Source organism: Camponotus floridanus, unplaced genomic scaffold, assembly GCF_003227725.1.
Source record: "Camponotus floridanus strain SB8 unplaced genomic scaffold, Cflo_v7.5 scaffold93, whole genome shotgun sequence".
Classification (NCBI taxonomy): domain Eukaryota; kingdom Metazoa; phylum Arthropoda; class Insecta; order Hymenoptera; family Formicidae; genus Camponotus; species Camponotus floridanus.
In genome coordinates this window covers 399,616-421,520 of record NW_020229864.1, presented here as the reverse complement: position 1 = coordinate 421,520, position 21,905 = coordinate 399,616, and the positions used below count along the sequence as shown (strand labels likewise).

At 27.9% G+C, this 21,905-nt stretch overlaps 1 protein-coding gene and 1 long non-coding RNA gene across 3 annotated transcripts; both read left to right on the top strand.

Moving 5' to 3' along the window:
- The first annotated feature begins 10,957 nt into the window (after nt 1-10,957).
- LOC105250888 (serine palmitoyltransferase 1) lies at nt 10,958-13,567 on the top strand. The gene is made up of 2 exons (XM_011257237.2): nt 10,958-11,970; nt 13,044-13,567. Exons 1-2 carry the CDS (start codon nt 11,067-11,069, stop codon nt 13,553-13,555), a joined length of 1,416 nt encoding a protein of 471 aa, XP_011255539.1. The 5' UTR covers nt 10,958-11,066; the 3' UTR covers nt 13,556-13,567.
- A 1,150-nt stretch (nt 13,568-14,717) lies between these two features.
- LOC112639855 lies at nt 14,718-17,377 on the top strand. 2 transcript variants are annotated; one of them, XR_003123702.1, is made up of 6 exons: nt 14,718-14,884; nt 14,989-15,617; nt 15,985-16,147; nt 16,317-16,378; nt 16,462-16,693; nt 16,830-17,377. It is a non-coding gene; the product is annotated as an uncharacterized LOC112639855 (long non-coding RNA). The 2 variants fall into 2 exon arrangements; XR_003123703.1 differs by lacking the exon at nt 14,989-15,617 and having other exon boundaries at nt 14,722-14,884.
- The last annotated feature ends 4,528 nt before the right edge of the window (nt 17,378-21,905 follow it).

Below are 21,905 nucleotides of genomic sequence, written 5' to 3'. Positions count from 1 at the left end.
ACCACGCGATCTTATTATCTAATGACTGCTTTAAACAAGACAACATAAAGCTAGTTTTTAACACGTTAATTAAGAACGGCTTTCCGGAACATCTTATATATAAACACATTAAAAAAAGACTCAACATTTTAAATAATCGTGACCATAATGTTACAACTGATGTGAATCTTACTCGTTCTGACGTGACTCCGTTTATCACAATACCATATGTTGAAAATGTTAGTCAAGATTTATACCGTCTCCTGCGTAATAGAGGCTTTAAGGTCGTGTATAAGATAATAAAAAAACTAAATAATTTAATTACACGGGGTAAAGATCGCTTACACAATAATGATAAAACAGGCGTTGTATACAAATTAAATTGCAAAGATTGTAATTTAGCATATATCGGACAAACAAAAAGACATTTACGTACGCGAATAAAAGAACACTGTAACAACATAAAATTACATGAAACTAATCATTCAGTAATTAGCAAGCATAGATTAGAATCTGGTCATGATTTTGATTGGATAAAACCGAACATCCTACACAGCGAAAAGTATGTTCGTAAAAGAGAAATTGCTGAGATGTTTTTCATAAAGAGATTTGATAACCTAATCAACTTACAAAGAGACACAGAAAACTTAAACAACATTTATGACAAAATAATAAAGGTCATGTAATTCCGTTTTACTTATGATCGTGTTCAGTCTTTGACGAGGTCCCACACGGACTCATTGTTCTTAAAAATTGAATTTAAAAATAAAGTTTGTTAATGTGCCTTTTGCTTTGTACAAGATTATTATCTATGCCGATACTTTGATACCACTACTTCGGCTAATTTGTATGTATATTAAAATATCTCACGTTTAAACTAAATTAATTGTGCATATTACGGTCCAAACCGAAAATTAGATGTAAATAATAATTTTTTTTTTTTTTTTTTGCAACTTATATATCTATTCCAGTGTATACTTGATAAGGACCACAACCATATGGTCGAAACGTCGTATTGAATAAATTATATTTCTGGCTAGTTTGGTCGACTACACAATCTCATTTAACCTTTTATATTAAGTAAGATGTCGTTAAGACTAAACTAAAAAGTCTTATATCATTTTGCATCAATCACGTAAAATTTCGAGAAATTAATTAAAGAAAACCTAAAAGCTACAATAGCGCCGCTTCAACGTGATATGTTTAGTGAGAGCTCTTCTCACCGCTTTTCTGCGAGCATAATATCAGGTTACAATGTTACGGCTTTCATCGCCGCGCGCTTATACTTTGGCAAATTTTTTAAAATAAATATTTCAAAATTTCGCGTGATTATTTGCAAAATGATATAGAACTTTTTGATTTAGTTTTACACTTCACGAGATTTACTTATAGATTTTCGATGATTACTTTATATCATATACCTTGTATATACAAAAGAACATGTTTTAAGATATTTTTTTCTTTTATACATTTAGTCGCATCTTATGTATAACATATCGAAAACCTTGTTTATAGAACGATAAATATAATATTATCAATTTTGTAGTATTTGTATACGTTGAAATAAAAATATTGGTTGGAAACTGTCTTTAAATTATACAATTGATCTAAATGAAATGTCCTCAAATTAAACATTTTATCTCAATATACTTTCAAAGAATATTTTAAATCTTAAATTAAATGTTTTAAGCAAATGTTTTTCCGGTATATTTCAAACTGTGTTAATACTAATTTCTTTTGTTGAACGTATTTTTTGAGTCTATTTGGAGAAAAAATTTAATATTGTGAATTTTTAATTGCGATTAATAAATCTTTAAGACAACTTTTATATAATTTTTTTTATAATTAAATGAATTGGTTTAAAAATGCTTTAAAAATTTAGTTATTAGAAAATCTTGAAAGATTTGTATTATTATTTTACATAAAGATTATCTTTTAAATTGCGATACTTTTCACGTATACATTCATATGTATATACATTATCTGTGTTCATATGTATATATATTATCTAATGTATATACATTAACTGTATAAAGAATACTAAGTATATATATTATTTTTATTTAAAACATATATTTCAAAATTCTACTCTGACATGTAATGAATTCTTTAAAGACAGCTCTTCATAAAAATAATAATACAAATTTTATTTAATGATTTTCTGAGGATTATATATTTCTAAATATTTGTAAATAATATATTTTTAATCATAAAGAAAAAAATTGTCTTAAACTTTTATTCATCTCAATTAGGAATTCACAATATTTAATTTTTTTTAAAGTGGACTCAAAAAATACGTTCAACGAAAGAAATTAATACCAAATTGGTTTAAAATACGCCTGAAAAACTTTGGGATAAAACGCTTATTTTGAGATAGGAAACATATCTTATAAGTATTGAGGTAAAATATTTAATTTGAAGATATTGTTGCATATGTCGACTGTATAGTTTGAGAGTCCCCAACAAATGTCTTCGTTGAAAGTTCTAATAGCTGGACGCCTTGCATCTTGACGATCATACGACAAAAACGACTTTCTCATCTCTCCACGCACCTATACTCGAGTAAATAAGTCAAATTTTTAAAATTAATTTCTTATGAATTATTTCGAGAATCACAAAACGAAGGATTTTTCTATTCGGTTTAATCTATTATACGTAACAGAGACGTTTTAGTTATCCGAATATTTTATATACAAGGTGTCTGAAATAAGGTCTGCACCAAAAATATGTAAGTTCTCGTTAAACTGAATTAAAATGTCCTTTACCATTTTGTAAACAATCACGTAAAATTTCGAGACATTAATTAAAGAAGATCTTAAGTAATATACAATAGTGGAATGTAAGAGGTTCAGTCTATCGCTGTAGAGAGACAGAGATTCAGTGCAAGTCCGTTAAAGATCTCCAAACCATGATAACGGCTCGTGGCAAAACAGCGTGACATGTTTAATGACAGCTCAGCGCTCCTCTGCGCGGATAGTATCAGGTTACTATGTTATGACTCTCGTCGCCGCGCGTTTATACTTTGGCAAATTTTTTAAAATAAGTATCACAAAATTTTGTGTGGTTATTTACAAAATAATATCGGACTTTTTTTATTTAATTTTACATCTCACGAGATCTACTTATAGATTTTCGGTGAATAGATTTCGATGAATTATTTATATCATACACCTTGTATATACAAAAGAACATGTTTTAAGATATTTTTTTCTTTTATACATTTAGTCGCATCTTACGAACAACATATCGGAAACCTTGTTTACAGAATGATAAATAAAATATTAACAATTTTGTAGTATTTGTATATTTTTGTATATATTTGTATATATTTTGAAACAAAGATGTTCGTTGGAAACTGTCTTTAAATTATACAATTGATCTACAGAAATGTTCTCAAATTAAACATTTTAGTAAAAGTGCATAAAATTACACCTCACCGATTTTATCGCCGTTTGGATATGTAATAAAGGAGGTTGTCCTGAGTAATTCCCCGCAAAAAATAAGTGGGGGACGGCATTAATTTAGAAAATATAACAAGTTAAAGTTTGACAATTTTAACGCTTTTCTTAAGCATTATAGGCTGTTCTAGGCATAAAGAACATTGTATACGTTTATAAGGTTTGTATACATCCTGCTGATCTATTTGACATCTTCTATAACTGTACGGTCAAAAATTATGTAATTTGGAATTAACAGTTACATATTTTTTTCTTAAAGATAACTATGTATTTTTTTACACCAGTGGATTCCTCTCATTATTTTGTGCCTAATAGTATTAAGGTAAGATTATCGAACAGTGAATAGTTTACGAGATATTTTATGATTTATGTAAAATTGAGAAATTATGTCAAGCCTCATAACTCAAAAAGTACTAAATAAAAACTAACTTAGTTATAGTGTTTTGGAAAGCTCTCGAAATAAGCTATAAGAATATGCAATAAAAAATAGGGGGTTCCATTTAAAATAATCAAGGTGATCTTGTCCTGACCTTGACAATCTAACTCTAGGTCAAATTGATAAGATCAGTAAATAGATTTTTTTAAACCTTACCACATTTATCTGAAACAATTTTCTATAAAACTTATATTTTTCGAGATATTTTAAGGTTCTAACCTTTTTTCCCCATCCTGTATACGAGTACATATAACGTTCTTAACAATAGTCTATAATACCTATAAGAAGCGTTAAAATTGTCAAACTTTAACTTGTTGTATCTTCTAAATTAATGCCGTCCCCCATTTATTTTTTGCGGGGAATTACTCAGGACAATCTCCTCCATAACATATTCAAGCGGCGATAAAACCGGTAAGGTGTAACCTTTTATGCACTTTTACAACATTTTATCTCAATATATTTTTAAGGGATATTTTAAATCTCAAATTAAACGTTTTTATGTAAATGTTTTTCAGGTATATTTCAAACGGTGTTAATACTAATTTTTTTTATTAAACGTATTTTTTGAGTTTATTTGGAAGGAAAATTTAATATTATGAATTCTAAGAATTAAAAAGAATATAAAGAATATAATTGCAATTCATAAAACTTTAAGACAATTTTTTTATATTTTTTTTATAATTAAATATATTAGTTTAAAAATGCTTTGAAAATTTAGTTTTTAGAAAATCATAAAAGATTTGCATTATTATTTTTCATAAGAAATCATCTTTTAAAAATTATTTCATGTCAGCGTACAGTTTTAAATATATGTTTTTTTGAGTAAATATTACATACATACTCAGTATTCTTTCAGAACAGACTATTGTAATTATAGTTCTCTCAATTACGATATTTTCACGTATATATTCATATGTATATACATTATCTGTTCATATGTATATATATATTATTATATGTACATACATTAACTGTACAGAATACTAAGTATGTATGTTATATTTATTTAGAACATAGATTTCAAAATTCTACGCTGACATGTAATGAATTCTTTAGAAACGGCTCTTTATAAAAAATAATAATGCAAATTTGATTTAATGATTTTGTGATAATTATATATTTTTAAATATTTGTAAAATAATATATTTAATTATTAGTTTTATAAATCTCAATTAAGAATTTACAATATTTAATTTTTTTTTCAAGTGAACTGAAGAGATGCGTTTAACAAAAGAAAATAGATTTAAAAGTTAAAAATATACCTGAACATTGGGAAAAATGTTTATTTTGACATAGAATATAAATTAAAAGTGATGAGTCATTGAGATAAAATGTTTAATTTGAGGACATTTCCGTATATCGATAGTATGTATTGGGAACCGTCTTTAAATTATGCAATTGATATGCAGAGAAATGTCTTCAAATTAAACATTTTATCTCAATATACTTTTAAGGCATTTTTTATACCTCAAAATAAATATTTTATCTCAATGTTTTTCAAATATATTTCAAACAGTTTAAATGCTTATTTCTTTTGTTGAATTTATTTCTTTTGTATTTCTTGATTTTGTTTCTTAAAAGAAAAATTAAACTTTGTGAAATATAAATTAAGATTCATAAATCTTTAATAATTGTTTATAATTAAATATATTATTTTTCAAATATTAAAAAATTTAATTGTTATTAAAAATTTACGTTATTAATCTTTATAAAAACCGTAAAGCAATAATTGCGCGTAAATGTAGAGTCTTGAAGTATACGTTCGAAATAAATATTACATACATATTCAGCACTTTTTTTAAAAAAAAAACAATTGTAGTTAAATGCTAATTGCAAAATTCTTTATATAATTATTATAATATTTAAAATATTATATAAAAAAATATAAAATATTATGAAAATATTAATATCTTTTAAATATGTATTTGAACAACTTGTAAACCAGCTTTATAGCTTTTTATAGATTTTTATATATTTTTATACGTCAAATGTTTAATATGAGGACATTTCCGTCAGGTATGTCAACTGTATAATTTGAGGACAATTCCCAATCAATACCTTTGTCCAATAAATCTCAAAATATGCAATGACTACATAATTGCTATAATTTTCTTATTTATTGCTCTATAAACAAAATTTCAAATTGCATGTTATGTTTATGAGGTGCCATAGCACTAATTATATAAATAAAAGTGGGATGTCCCAAAACATGCTTTGTGCATATATATATATATATATATATATATATATATATATATACACACATATACATATACATATACATATATATAAGTGTATAAAACGACCGTATGTTCGTGCTAGATTCATTAATTATTGTGAATCTCAAAATAAAGTACGAAACATTATTGCGTATGATCTTTTTTTCATTTTGGTAATATTTATTATTGGAGTAACATACACATATATATTTTATTAAAATACTTTTATTGAAATTATTAAAACATTAAATTTTATGTGAAATAAGCATTTTAATTTTATATATATTATACACGCATATACATATATATATCTTTATAATATATGAGTGAAAAAAGATCACGCGCTGTTAATAATATGTAATAAAAATTAAGAAATGTATGATATGTTTCGTACTTTTGAGATTCACAATTATGGATCTAGCACAGACATGAACCAATCGGTCGTTTTACCGTGGCAGCGAAAAGTGGATCCGGCCACGTAGTACCGCTGACCGTAAAATGGATAGAGTTAGCGCCACTTTATGGCGGGGAAAAAGCGTTCCCTGAAAAAGGGCAGCATGACCCTTCTCAGTCTTCTCTCTGCTAGTAACATTAATAACAGAGAGAAGAATGAGAGGTGTCATGGCCCGCTTTTAGGTGATCCCTGAAAGCGATACGCCCTCTGTTAATCTAAAAAACGTGGACATGAACTACAAAGCCAATGTCCACGAAAGTTCTCAGAGGGTAACATATAATGTGCACAATTTCTGGTTCTGTTCCCTGCTATGTGCACAAAATGACGGTACTACCAGTGCTGTATAGCAAGGTGCTTACGTATATCAAATAAATTTTAATATAAATGAGAAATGACGAATTTGAATGTATATATATATATATATATATATATATATATATATATAGAGAGAGAGAGAGAGAGAGAGAGAGAGAGAGAGAGAGATAAAATTTATAATAATAATAAAATTTATTTATCATCGAAATATATTTAATATACATAAACACCTTACAGAATTCGTGTTACAAATATTTCGTGCACATAGCACGGAATATATATATATATATAGTGTACGCAGGAGTTATGTGAGCAAGCGAGAAGGTAATAAGAGGGAGCGAAATGGCAATAAGAGTGAGCGAGATAGGAATAGAACGAGCAACGAAGACTCGAAAATCGAGTCTTTCTTGCAGCCTGGCATACTATTTCTCTCTCGCTCGCTCCTATTACTCTCTCGCTTGCTCCTATTACTATCTCGCTCGCTTCTGTTATTATTTCATCTGTTATTATTTCTTATGTACTCATATACTGTCATGTTCATCTCGTTATCAAGTCTGCCGCTGGCAAGCGACCGATGACAAACTAATGAAAATTTTGCGATTAAAATAATATCAAACACGGTATCAATCGGACAAATGTAGTTAAATATATATAATCAAACTTTTTATTATCAGACTAATTAAAAATTATCCGATTTACGTCGTGTTTGATATCATTTTAATCACAAAACTCTCAATAATTCATTAAAATTACTTTCATATCGATAAAATAAAAAATAAAAGTTTCAGTTTTTATTTTATAATCTCGTAAATTGCGAATGGATAGAGAAAGTGAAGAAGCCGATTGTAAGACACTTCGGAATTCTTTGATGATAGGTCATCTCGCTCGCTCTCGACTCGCTGTCGCTCTCGCACTTGACAGGTCGTAAAGATAAGCGGACTCGGCTTCCTCGCGAATGTAAACATCTTATAAAATAAAAACTGAAACTCTTATTTTTTATTTTATCCATTTGAAAGTAATTTTAATGAATTATTGAGATTCTTGCGATTAAAATGATATCAAACACGATGTAAATCGGATAATTTTTAATTGGTCTGATAATAAAAATTTTGATTATATATTTAACTACATTTATCCGATTGATACCGTGTTTGATGTTATTTTAATCGCAAAATTTTAATAAAAATTTTAATAAAAATTTTGCGATTAAAATAACATCAAACACGATATCAATCGATTAAAATAACATCAAACACGGTATCAATCGATAAATGTAGTTAAATATATAATTAAAATTTTTATTATCAGACCAATTAAAAATTATCCGATTTACATCGTGTTTGATATCATTTTAATCGCAAGAATCTCAATAATTCATTAAAATTACTTTCAAATGGATAAAATAAAAAATAAGAGTTTCAGTTTTTATTTTATAAGATGTTTACATTCGCGAGGAAGCCGAGTCCGCTTATCTTTACGACCTGTCAAGTGCGAGAGCGACAGCGAGTCGAGAGCGAGCGAGATGACCTATCATCAAAGAATTCCGAAGTGTCTTACAATCGGCTTCTTCACTTTCTCTATCCATTCGCAATTTACGAGATTATAAAATAAAAACTGAAACTTTTATTTTTTATTTTATCGATATGAAAGTAATTTTAATGAATTATTGAGAGTTTTGTGATTAAAATGATATCAAACACGACGTAAATCGGATAATTTTTAATTAGTCTGATAATAAAAAGTTTGATTATATATATTTAACTACATTTGTCCGATTGATACCGTGTTTGATATTATTTTAATCGCAAAATTTTCATTAGTTTGTCATCGGTCGCTTGCCAGCGGCAGACTTGATAACGAGATGAACATGACAGTATATGAGTACATAAGAAATAATAACAGATGAAATAATAACAGAAGCGAGCGAGATAGTAATAGGAGCAAGCGAGAGAGTAATAGGAGCGAGCGAGAGAGAAATAGTATGCCAGGCTGCAAGAAAGACTCGATTTTCGAGTCTTCGTTGCTCGTTCTATTCCTATCTCGCTCACTCTTATTGCCATTTCGCTCCCTCTTATTACCTTCTCGCTTGCTCACATAACTCCTGCGTACACTATATATATATATATATTCCGTGCTATGTGCACGAAATATTTGTAACACGAATTCTGTAAGGTGTTTATGTATATTAAATATATTTCGATGATAAATAAATTTTATTATTATTATAAATTTTATCTCTCTCTCTCTCTCTCTCTCTCTCTCTCTCTCTCTATATATATATATATATATATATATATATATATATATACATTCAAATTCGTCATTTCTCATTTATATTAAAATTTATTTGATATACGTAAGCACCTTGCTATACAGCACTGGTAGTACCGTCATTTTGTGCACATAGCAGGGAACAGAACCAGAAATTGTGCACATTATATGTTACCCTCTGAGAACTTTCGTGGACATTGGCTTTGTAGTTCATGTCCACGTTTTTTAGATTAACAGAGGGCGTATCGCTTTCAGGGATCACCTAAAAGCGGGCCATGACACCTCTCATTCTTCTCTCTGTTAATAACAGATTTCTAAAGTTATTTAGAGATTTTTCTTCATTGAAAATGTCGAAAGTTTGTAACTAAACCTAAAATTAAAATTTTATTAAAGTGAACTTCACCTGGAATTTATTGAAGAATGTAGCTTTGTTAATATTTTAACTTTACGAAGTTTGCAAAAAGTATATTAAGTAGAGAAGATCGTCATATTTTAATGAAATAACGGGGCTGGTGGCAGATTCTTTGCTTATTTATTTGGATATTTAACATATTCTCAAAAATTACTTTTTTAAAAAGTATAAAAATGTTAATCATGTGTCAGTATTAAATTGTAAAAAATTTTATGTTATTGTAAAAAACTGTTTTATGCACAAGACATAACATTATTTAACTACCAAAATGTTACATTAAACAAAGTTAATGTGCAAAAAAGTTATTTCTTAATTGTCTACAAAAATTAGTGATATCCTAAAAAAAATACCTTTTCAAAAAAAGGTAAAAAAAAGAAGTCGAGTCATCTCAGTAGTAAAACATTATTGTATAAAACTATTTTACAAAAAATTATTTTAATAAAAAATTGCTATATTAAAAAAAATTGTGTAAAATAGTTGTCATAACTATCTACAAAAATTAATGATATATTTAAATAGAAAATTACGTCGAGAATAAAAGAGTGCGATTTTATTTTATGTTTATCAACAGTGTGTATGTGTCTGTCTGTCTGTCTGTCTGTCTGTATGTGTGTGTGTGTGTGTTAGATGTGATTGACTGCTGATAAATAATTAGATGAAGAAAAATTATGTTTATATTTTCGTCGAAAGTTATTATATATTATAATGTGACATAATTGAGCACGAATTGTATTGGAATTTGCTAATGCAAATACGAATCATTATTAATAAATAATTAATTACACGAGTAATTGCATAGTACATAAATTAATTATATGATTGAAATACATATAATACGTAATTATATTATATGATTAATTATATCATCGAATTCTACTGTTCATTTATCATGACATACACATTATGTGCAATATTTGTGTATATGTGTGCTTCTCTATCATATGTCATATCTTGTATCTTTATTTATGATATAATGTATATCGTGCCGATGAAATTGGTAATTGTGTCACATTATATTTTATCCACAAAAAGTACACCATGTTGCAGTGTGTTATATTCTCATAGATAAATGCTAATGTATGATAAATGTAATCCGATTGTTGACGGATTTATTGCAACATTCACATAAGCAATTGATCGGAATGATAATTGCATCAATTTCTAATCATGTCACATGATTGACGTCATGACGCAGTCGATTTAACATTATTATCATAATTCGCAAATTTACATACGAAATGTCACTATGTCACTTTTTTATAAGCAGCCATATTGAATTTCGCATAAAAACTCGAAGTGTAATTGGCTGACTGTCCCTCACTTATTGTAACCTACTGCGCATCTATCGGAATGGTTCACCTTTCTACTTACATTATCTTATATATGATATATATATATATATAAATATACATATATTTATATAACCTAATATTTATCAAAATTATTGTTATCAGTGTGCTCATAGATATCATTGTGGCTTAACTTTTATCATAAGCACAAAAGTATTGTTTGGACAAGAATAATGAGCACAAAGTTTCTATTTGTTGAATCAGTTGAAATTTTGCGGAGTACCTTACCGCATTATCATACCTTTATAGAAGTGCTTTTAGTGATTTGGCTAGCATGGTTTATTTCTAAAAGACGAAATAACAATCATGAGTCAATACCATCAAAAGAATTAGTAGAACGTAAATTAGCAGAATATCGACCAGAATCTCTAGTACCAGAACTATTGAAACAACATCCATCGCTAAATCCTAAATACATCACTTCTAGAGTTGGAAAGAGAATAACAATTAATGGTAAAGATTGTCTCAATTTGGGTACACAAAATTATTTGGGTTTAAGCGATAGTGCAGAAATAGAGGACAGCGCAGTAACAGCTATAAAGAAATATGGTGTTGGCTCTTGTGGACCAAGAGGCTTTTATGGAACGGTTGATGTACATCTGGAATTAGAGGAACGCTTAGCTAGTTTTATGAATGCAGAAGAAGCTATTATTTACTCCTATGGATTTGCTACTATAGCATCTGCAATTCCAGCTTACTGTAAACGTAATGACTTGATATTTGTAGATGATCAAGTAAATTTTGCAATTCAAAAAGGATTAGATGCATCTCGTGGAAATATCAAATATTTTAAGCATAATAATGTTCAAGATTTACATAATTTATTAGTGAAACAAATGGAAGCAGATAAACAACATCCTAAGAAAGCTGCAAAAGCTAAACGTTTTCTGATCATTGAAGGTATCTATATGAATACAGGAAATATTTGTCCTTTGCCAGAATTATTAGATCTTTCCAAAAAATATAAGTTGAGAGTTTTTATTGACGAATCAATATCATTTGGTACCATTGGTCTACATGGAAAAGGTGTTACTGAATATTTTAATATTCCTAGAAGTGAAATAGACATGATAATGGGTAAGAAAAAAATGATATATTACAAAATCATAAATGATTAAATTATATATATATATATATATATATATATATATATTTATATTTATATATATATATATACACAGGGTGATTCATATAAAGTGACTGATGTGAATAATAGCTAAAGTTGAAGAACTATGAAAAAATTTGTATATCAAAAGATGTTTGACACAGAGAGGGACATCGTATGGTATAAACGATATTTTTATAGATAAAGGCATTAAGGAGATTTCAAGAACAACTTAATTTTTTAAAATAGAACCCTATGTTTTATTACGTATTCTTATGGCTTATCTCGAGAGCTTTCCAAAACACTATAATAAAGTATTTCTTCATTGAGTACTTTTCGAGTTATGAAGCTTGAAATAATTTCTTAATTTTACATAAACCATAAAATATCTAGTAAAATATTCATTTTTTGATTATCTTACCTTAATACTTTTATATACAAAATAATGAGAGGAATCAATTGGTGTAAAGAAAAAACATAGTTGTTTTTAAAAAAAAATATCTAATTTGCAATTAACAATTACATAGTTTTTCTTAAAAATAACTATGTTTTTCCTTTATATCAATTGATTCCTTTCATTATTTTGTACATAAAAGTATTAAGGTAAGATAATCGAAAAGTGAATATTTTACTAGATATTTTATGGTTTATGTAAAATTAAGAAATTATTTCGAGCCTCATAACTCGAAAAGTACTCAATGAAGATGTATTTTATTATAGTGTTTTGAAAAGCTCTCGAGATAAGCTATAAGAATACGTAATAAAAAATAGGGAATTCCATTTAAAAAAATTAAGTTGATTTTGAAATCTCCTTAATGTTTTCATCTATAAAAATATTGTTTGTACCATACAATGTCCCCCTCTGTGTCAAACATTTTTTGGTACAAAATGTTTTTCATAGCTCTTCGACTTTAGCTAACATTCACATCGGTCACTTTATATAATTCACCCTGTGTGTGTGTGTGTGTGTGTGTATATATATATATATATATATATATATATATATATATATATATATGTATATAATTATATTTATATTTTTTAGGATCTTTAGAAGCAGCTGTAGGAACTATTGGAGGTTTCTGTGTAGGAACATCATTTGTTATCGATCACCAACGTTTATCTGGCCTTGGTTATTGTTTTTCAGCATCTCAGCCACCTCTTTTGGCATCTGCTGCTATAACATCTTTGAATATCATGGAAAATAACTTGCAAATATTTCAGTTATTGAAAGATAATGCTTTAGCAATAGACAGCGGTCTTAAAGAAATATCAATGTTAGAATGCTCAAGTTTTGCAGAATCACCTTTGAAGCATGTATATTTAAAGGAAAAAAAAGATCGTGCTATTGAAGAGAAATTACTATCGGCAATATCTATTAAATGTGTAGAAAATAACTTGGCAGTTACACTTCCCGTTTATTTGGAAGCAGAAAAAGTTTTACCTAGACCTAGTCTTAAGCTTTGTATATCTGCTAGTTTAAATAAGAGTGATATCAATTTTGCGTTAAATATTTTGAAAAAATGTACAGAGGAAGTTTTATCATTTTATGATTGAAATAAATAAATCATAAAGAAAATATAATCTAAATAAATATAAATGTATGTGTATGTGTTTGTATTTACAGATATACCTAATATAAACATATATACATATTGATGCAGATGTAATTTGACGAATAAATTTTTTTTTAAACAAATAAATATTAGAGTTATTAAATATTTGTTATTATTACTAAATAATATTTAAGAAAAACAAAAAATAAAAACATGTTAAAAGACACGCACACGCACACACACATGTATATATATATTTTTTAATATATACTTTAACTATATTTATTGATAAAATATAGTTAAAAGTCTAGTTATAATCTATGAAGCTTTCCTTATATTTATTTATAAAATATTGTTAAAAGTCTCTATGATATTTCCTTATATTTATTGATAAAATATTGTTAAAAGTCTAATTATAATCTATGAAGCTTTTTAATTATCACCTAGTAAACGCTATATTCCTGGAATATTCATAAAATGTTCCTAAAATTTAAAATAAACATCCCAAGAATATTCTAAAACATTCCGGAATATTAAAATAAACGCAAAATGTTCCATTATTTATCCATATTTTGAATATTTTAGAAATATTCTTAAGGCCGCAGCACACACTTTTAACGCATAATGCATAAAGCATAAGGAAATCAACCAATCAGAGTCCTTCATTTCCATCCTTCCTTCTCATTCTGCGGATCTCACATAGTGCACAAAGCATAATGCATAAATAGTCGAAAAATCCGTAAAGGCCTATCCAGACAAACTTGCATAAGTGCATATGCATAACATAAGATCACATGGACCAATGAGCATCGAGTATTAAGTCGCCATATTGACTTATATAACATAATACTCGATGCTCATTGGTCCATGTGGTCTTATGTTATGCATATGCACCTATGCATAACATAAGACCATATGGACCAATGAGCATCGAGCATTAAATCGCTATATTGACTTACATAACATAATACTCGAAGCTCATTGGTCCATATGGTCTTATGTTATGCATATGCACCTATGTAAGTTTGTCTGGATAGGCCCTAAAGGCCGCAGCACACACTTTTGCATAAGCGCATAACCATAAGCATAAGAAAATTGATTGGTTCATTTTCTTATGCATATACTTGGGGACCAATCAAGTTCCTTATGCTTATGGTTATGCGCTTATGCAAAAGTGTGTGCTGCGGCCTTAAAGATGAATTCTTACGTTATGCAAGCAGATTTCAAGAAATTACTATGTCTTATGTACTAATTTTTCTAACCTATTTTAGGAGATTTCATCTAGCAAAGGAGATTTCATTTAGCAAATCTAAAAAGGAAAATAATATTGGTTAGTATTACAAAGTCTTAATTTTATAAATATTTTTCATATTTATATATATTTTGATATTTATTTTAAGTCAAATTAATTATGAATATTTTATATACCATTAGGTTATTGAAATGGATCATAGTTTTTATTTTTATGATTCTCAATATCAAAATGATTTTAATGAATTAAATAATGAAGATGATTCACAAAATGAAAAGGAGAATTCTTATGGAATAGATCAAAATGGAATAGATGGAGATGCTTCCCAGATAGCCAAGCTTGATATGACATATTCAGCAAACAAATGCATCGCATGTATTATTATATATTTGCAGTATACTTGCTGACATCGAGATAGAATACGTTACGAATGCAGCTATATGTCTGCTTCTATATGCAAATAATTAACGAAGCAAATGGTCTGCAATATTGATATATTACGTTGTCTACAACATGTCAGCAATATGTTGACACGTTGCAATTAATTTGTTGTTATTAGCACATGAATTCATGTGAGTTCCACGTAACAGACATTATGCTGTCTCACCTTGTCTCTAGTTTGTTAAAATTAGTTGATTCAATAATTATTGGCAACATGACAGCAACCTCATTGCATTTGGCTATCTGGGTTTGCTCATATCTTTAGTGCGCAACTATCCCTATTTATATAATAAAGAGTTAACTGACTTCAAAGATATTATTAAAAAGCAGAATGCCTGGACAGAAATAGGAAATATATTAAATATGACAGGTATATAATATTTTTCTACATTTGTTTTATTTTTATAAATTTATAAGTCTTTTAACAGAATGAATGATATATAATTTTAAGATGTTTTTTGTTCAGTGGTAGTTTTGTCTTCTGTAATAAATCTTGTGTTTCAAATCTTAAATAAAAATTGTTACGGAAACAATTTGCAAGAAATAATGTATAAAAACACATAAAAGTATCTGCTACAATTAGTAATAATAGATTAATAATAAGAGATAAATATTGAAAAAAACATTATTATAAAATTAAAAACATGTTCCATGTTTGAGTATCAAAACTTGAGACCTTACTAATTTTACTAAGGTTTTATAGATTATAAGCAATTTAATGTCATTTTCATTGCTAGCGGACGAGTGTCAATCTAGGTGGACACGATTAAGAGAACGATATGCAAGAGAGAAAAAGCAAAAATAGGAAGAAACAACTACTGGAAGTGGTGCTTTAAAGAGGAAGTCTTTCGAATTTTTTGAAAATATGCAGTTCTTAGAACGATTTGTTAAGAGAAGAAGGTAATAATAATAATAAAATTTGAAAAAATCTATATTGAATAAATAATAAAAAGTATTTTTAGTTTAATTGTAAGACAAAAAAATACTTTATGACTATATTTTATATTCTTCTTACAATAGCATTTTTTGTATAATATAAGCGATTTTTGACTACTTTTTCTTTTTTTAGAACAATATCCAATGTGTATAAGAAAACATACCTCCATCAACAAAATGTATCAATCTTCAAAAGTGTGTAAAATATTAATTCTAATATTTATTTAAAATGCAAAGCGCTTCTATATCAGGAATAACATTACAATTTTCTATTATAGAAATTTTGGTTCACGTGGCGGAGAAAACTCAACTTCTTCAATGATCGAGTCTACTTTAATTTTACCATCTTCAAAAGATAGCAGTGAAAAAACAGATTCAGAAAAAAATATAATTAAAATAGATTTAACTGAAAATAGATTTAATGAAAAACGAATCAATAAATCTCCTATACCTAATAGTTTAGTTCAGCAATCTTTAACAAAAGATACAGATTTGACACATAAATATAAAGTAAATATTTCCATTTATTTTGTTAGTTTGCCATAACTTTCATTTATCCTAATATTATTAATATTATTTGGCGCAAATTATATACATGCGCATACAGACAAAGATTTATATGTTTAAAACGCTTTATATTTTTTAGAGATTCAATTTCAGATGATTGCTCAAATAATACCTCTTCATCAGTATTAAATATTTCTAATGATTTGAGGAAGAAAAATTTTACTGTACAACGAAAAATCACCGGACGTCATAGAAAATGCTATTTGTAAAGTTTCATCTCTATTAGAGAACAAATTCATTCCAACAGCTGCATCATCATCATCAATATTAAATCTAGAAATAACAGAAAATATGGCTTTTTGCCAATTAATATTATCTTCACTTAACGCGATGTCTCCACAAAAAAATGCAGAGAAAAAAAAAGAAATGCTACGTATTATATACGATATTTAAAATCTAAAATCTTAATAGAACTCCGATTATCCAGACGATTAGTTATCCAAAAGTTTGCTGCAAAAGATTTTGTTTACGATTTTTTTCTTGTTATGATTATTATATAATAAATAGTAAATACATATATAATTTATTTCAGGACGTTCTATTTTTTGGATAATCGGTGTTCTGTATATCACTGATACTGATGTAATACTGATGACGCTGTGATGTATTACTACACACTGTGATATTTAAAATACACTATATTTTTTATTATAAAAAAGAATTAATACTTTTATTTATTAGTATTTTTATTATAAAAAAATTATATTCTTTAATAATACTGCCAATTACAAATTTTAAAATGTACTACTTATAATTTTCTTTTTTCATACATTAAATGTTAAAAAGAATCGACATTAATGTATTATTCATATTTTTATTTATATTATGAGCTTAATTAAATATAGATAAGTATATCTGGGAATTAAGCTTTACTTTCACTGCAATTTTTTGTTTCTTTGTAAAAGTTTATTATATGTTACTTTTTCTTTTATTATAATGATATTAAAAGTACAAAATAAAACAATATTTTACAACATTTTTATAATTTTGTTATCTTGATGAACACATTTTTTTGTATACCCCAACAGCACCGAGTCGACTATTAGTCGGCTGTCAGTTGGCAAAAGGTATGTTATATATTTTAAATATATAATATACATTATACATTGAAAGTAATAAAATTAAATTTTTGACAAATGTCATTATGAAAATAAAAATTTGGTAGTAAATGTACAAATGTAAGTGGATATAATAAAATAGTGAAAGAGAGAACAAAAGTTATTTGTTTATAGTATTTAATGTTATTTAGAAAAAATATAAATGTTTTATGTTACATCTTAATATATATTACAAAATATATAATTTGCAATTAACAATTCCATATTTTTTCTTAAAAACAACTGTATGTTTTCTTTACACCAATTGATTCCTCTCATTATTTTGTACATAAAAGTATGAAGGTAAGATAATCGAAAAATGAATGGTTTACTAGATATTTTATGGTTTATGTAAAATTAAGAAATTATTTCAAGCCTTATAATTCAAAAAGTACTTAATAAAAAGGTACTTAATTATAGTGTTTTGGAAAGCTCTCGAGATAAGCTACAAGAATATGCAATGAAAAATAGGGGGTTCCATTTAAGATTTCAAACTTGCCCCCCCTCACCGCCCAGCGGGAAGGGTGGGGGGGCTGATTTTAACGTCATTGTACGTCCCCCTCGAAATGACGAAATTTTGATTCTATCCGTTTTTTCGTAGTGTGCTTATTTTTCGAGTTATTTGGCTGCCTAAGTTAAAATGGGTCACCCTGTATATATATATATATATATATATATATATATATATATATATGAAAAGATTATATGTATATATAATCTTTTTATATATTTTTACCTTCCATATTATTGGCAGTTTTGCATGACAGAAATTTTTATTAAATATAATAATTACATATGATAAAATATAATAACGCTTTGCAAGCAAATAATGCAGTAAGAATTTTTGAAATACATGAAGATTATACAGGGTGAGGCATCTAAAACAGGCCACCTGAATAACTCCGTTGGTAAGCCGAATACAAAAAAATTGTTCAGACAAAAGTTGTATGGTTTCAAGGGGGACATATGATGGTGTCATTAGTTTAATCTTGAAGAGCCACCCGAAGGTCACGTGAAGGTCAGCTTCAACTTTTTAAATGGGACACCTCATATGCTTTTGCATATTCTTGTAGCTCATCTCAAGAGCTTTCCAAAACACTACAATTATGTTAGTTTTCATTAAATACTTTCCAAGTTATGAGGCTTGAAATCATTTTTTAATTTTACATAAACCGTAAAATATCTTGTAAAATATTCATTTTTCGATTATTTTACCTTAATACTTTTATGTACAAAATAATGAGAAGAATCAATTGGTGTAAAGAAAATACATAATTGCTTCGAACAAAAAAATGTAATTTGCAATTAACAATTACATTTTTTTGTTCGAAGCAATTATGTGTTTTCTTTACACCAATTGATTCTTCTCATTATTTTGTACATAAAAGTATTAATGTAAAATAATCGAAAAATGAATATTTTACAAGATATTTTACGGTTTATGTAAAATTAAAAAATGATTTCAAGCCTCATAACTTGGAAAGTATTTAATGAAAACTACTAACATAATTGTAGTGTTTTGGAAAGCTCTTGAGATGAGCTACAAGAATATGCAAAAGCATATAAGGTGTCCCATTTAAAAAGTTGGAGCTGACCTTCACGTGACCTTCGGGTGGCTCTTCAAGATTAAACTAATGACACCATCATATGTCCCCCTTGAAACCATACAACTTTTGTCTGAACAATTTTTTTATATTCGGCTTACCAACGGAGTTATTCAGGTGGCCTGTTTTAGATGCCTCACCCTGTATATTCAGTTTTAAATAACAATATTTAATCATTACTACATAAAGATAATTATAAATATAATAGCACTTGTATTTAAACGACTGTTTTTATTACACAAAGTACTTTTCTATTTAATGATTTTTAATAATAATATTTTACAGTATAATTAATATTTCTAATAACATATTACTATTTGCATTCAAAACAGTTTATCCATCGTATGGATTACTTTGTCTCTAGAACATATCTACGTAGCGTTTTCTCTAACAATAAATAATATTATTAGTCTCATTATCTCGCATAAATACTTCCACTTCCCACATAGAAATTGACATCCAGTGGATGTCCATTAAACGGCCATAGCTCCATAGGACATCTATCTCCATGATGGAAGTTAGATAGACGTCCATTTAGAGATCCATTAAATCTCCATAAGTCTATGATATGTTGATTTCCACGATGGAAGTCAGACAGACGTCCATTAGAAATCCATAAAACCTCCATAGATCTATGAGATGTTTACTTCCGCGATAGAAGTCAAACAGATGTCTGTTAGAGATCCATTCAACTTCCATAGCACTCAGACGTTGACATCCACGATGGAAGTCAGATAGACGTCCATTAGACATCCACTAAAGCTCCGTAACTCTGTGGAATGTTTACTTCCACGGTAGAAGTTAGATAGACGTCTATTAGAGATCCATTCAAACTTTATAGCAATGAAATATGTTTACTTCCACGGTGGAAGTTAGAGAGACGTCCATTAGAAATCCATTAAACTTCCGCAGCTCTGTGGAATGGTTGACTTTCATCGCCTGAAAATCAGACGTCTATTAGAGATCCATTCTGCATTTATAATAAATATCTTATACAAATATCTTATAGACATCTATTAGACATTTATTAGGGATGATAATTGATATAAATAATTAATACTTAAGTAGATAATTAATATTATGAATATTCTTATTCGGAACTTGACATCCAATGGACGTTCATACAACCTTCATAACTCCATACGACATCTATGTCCATAGTGGATATTGAATAGATTTCTAATGAAAGTCCATATTATCTCTCATGGTAGATATCTTCTACAAATCCATCATGAATGTCTACTGGATATCTGTTATGGATATATGATAGATTTTTACATACATATATCTCTAATAGAAATCCATATTACCTCCATGGTAGATGTCATCTACAAATCCATCATGGATGTCTATTAGACATCTGTTATGGATATATGACAGGTTTTTACATACAACTATATCTCTAATAGAACTCCATATTACTTCCATGGTAGATAAAATATTCATATAGTTCCACGAGCTTCACGTTTCGCCGCTAGGTGGCGAAAAGGAAAACGCCTAACTCGTAAGTGGAATTCATTTAAGACGGTAATATAAGGCCGCAGCATACGACCACAAATCACGGCTTATCGGTCAAAGAGAGCAGACTATTATAGTCGCACCTCCTCTAGCTTTTGCAAGGAGCTCGAGGGCTCCATATAATTAATCGCAGATGGTTAATTTTTTTTTAAATTCTATCATATATGTATCTATATACAGAACATTAAATCGATCAAGTTTTTGAGAAATGACAAAAATAAAAATTTAGTGGTTAATGGACATGATATTAAATTGACTAAAAAATTCATTTATAATCGCCATAACGTATATCTGATATCCATAATAACTTCACAAAATATCTATAAAACTTGATATAACACTTGATATACATAAGCCATCTATGAATACGTCTAATGGATGTCGAATGGAGGTATGAAATGCGGAACTGTGGATGTCTAGTAGACGTATATGGGACGTTTCATGAACATCTAATGAGGAAGTTTCGAATCTTAGACGTCTAGTAGACATCCATTAGAGGTTTTTGTTTCGTGTGGGAAAACGTCAATTAATCGTCTACCTAGGCTCTATGAATCCTTCTATTAATGATGGAACATCGATTAATCGTCCATCAAGGTCTCACGAATCCTCTATTAATGTTCCACAGACTGTCTAATGGATATCTTTAAAAATGTCTAATGGAGGTCCAATGGATGTACATAATGCGGAACTATGGATATTTTGTGGTCGTCCATTGGATGTCTAATAGACATCTAGTGGAAGTTTTAAATATCCATGATAAACGTCTAATGAACGTCCATTAGAGGTTTCTGTTCTATGTGGGTATATATATATATATATATATATATATATATATATATAATATATTTAGAAGGCAGAATATTAATATATGTGTAAATGAAATCAAATACAAGTTAGTAAGAATGGAAACAAATTTCAAAATAAATGAAGTGACTA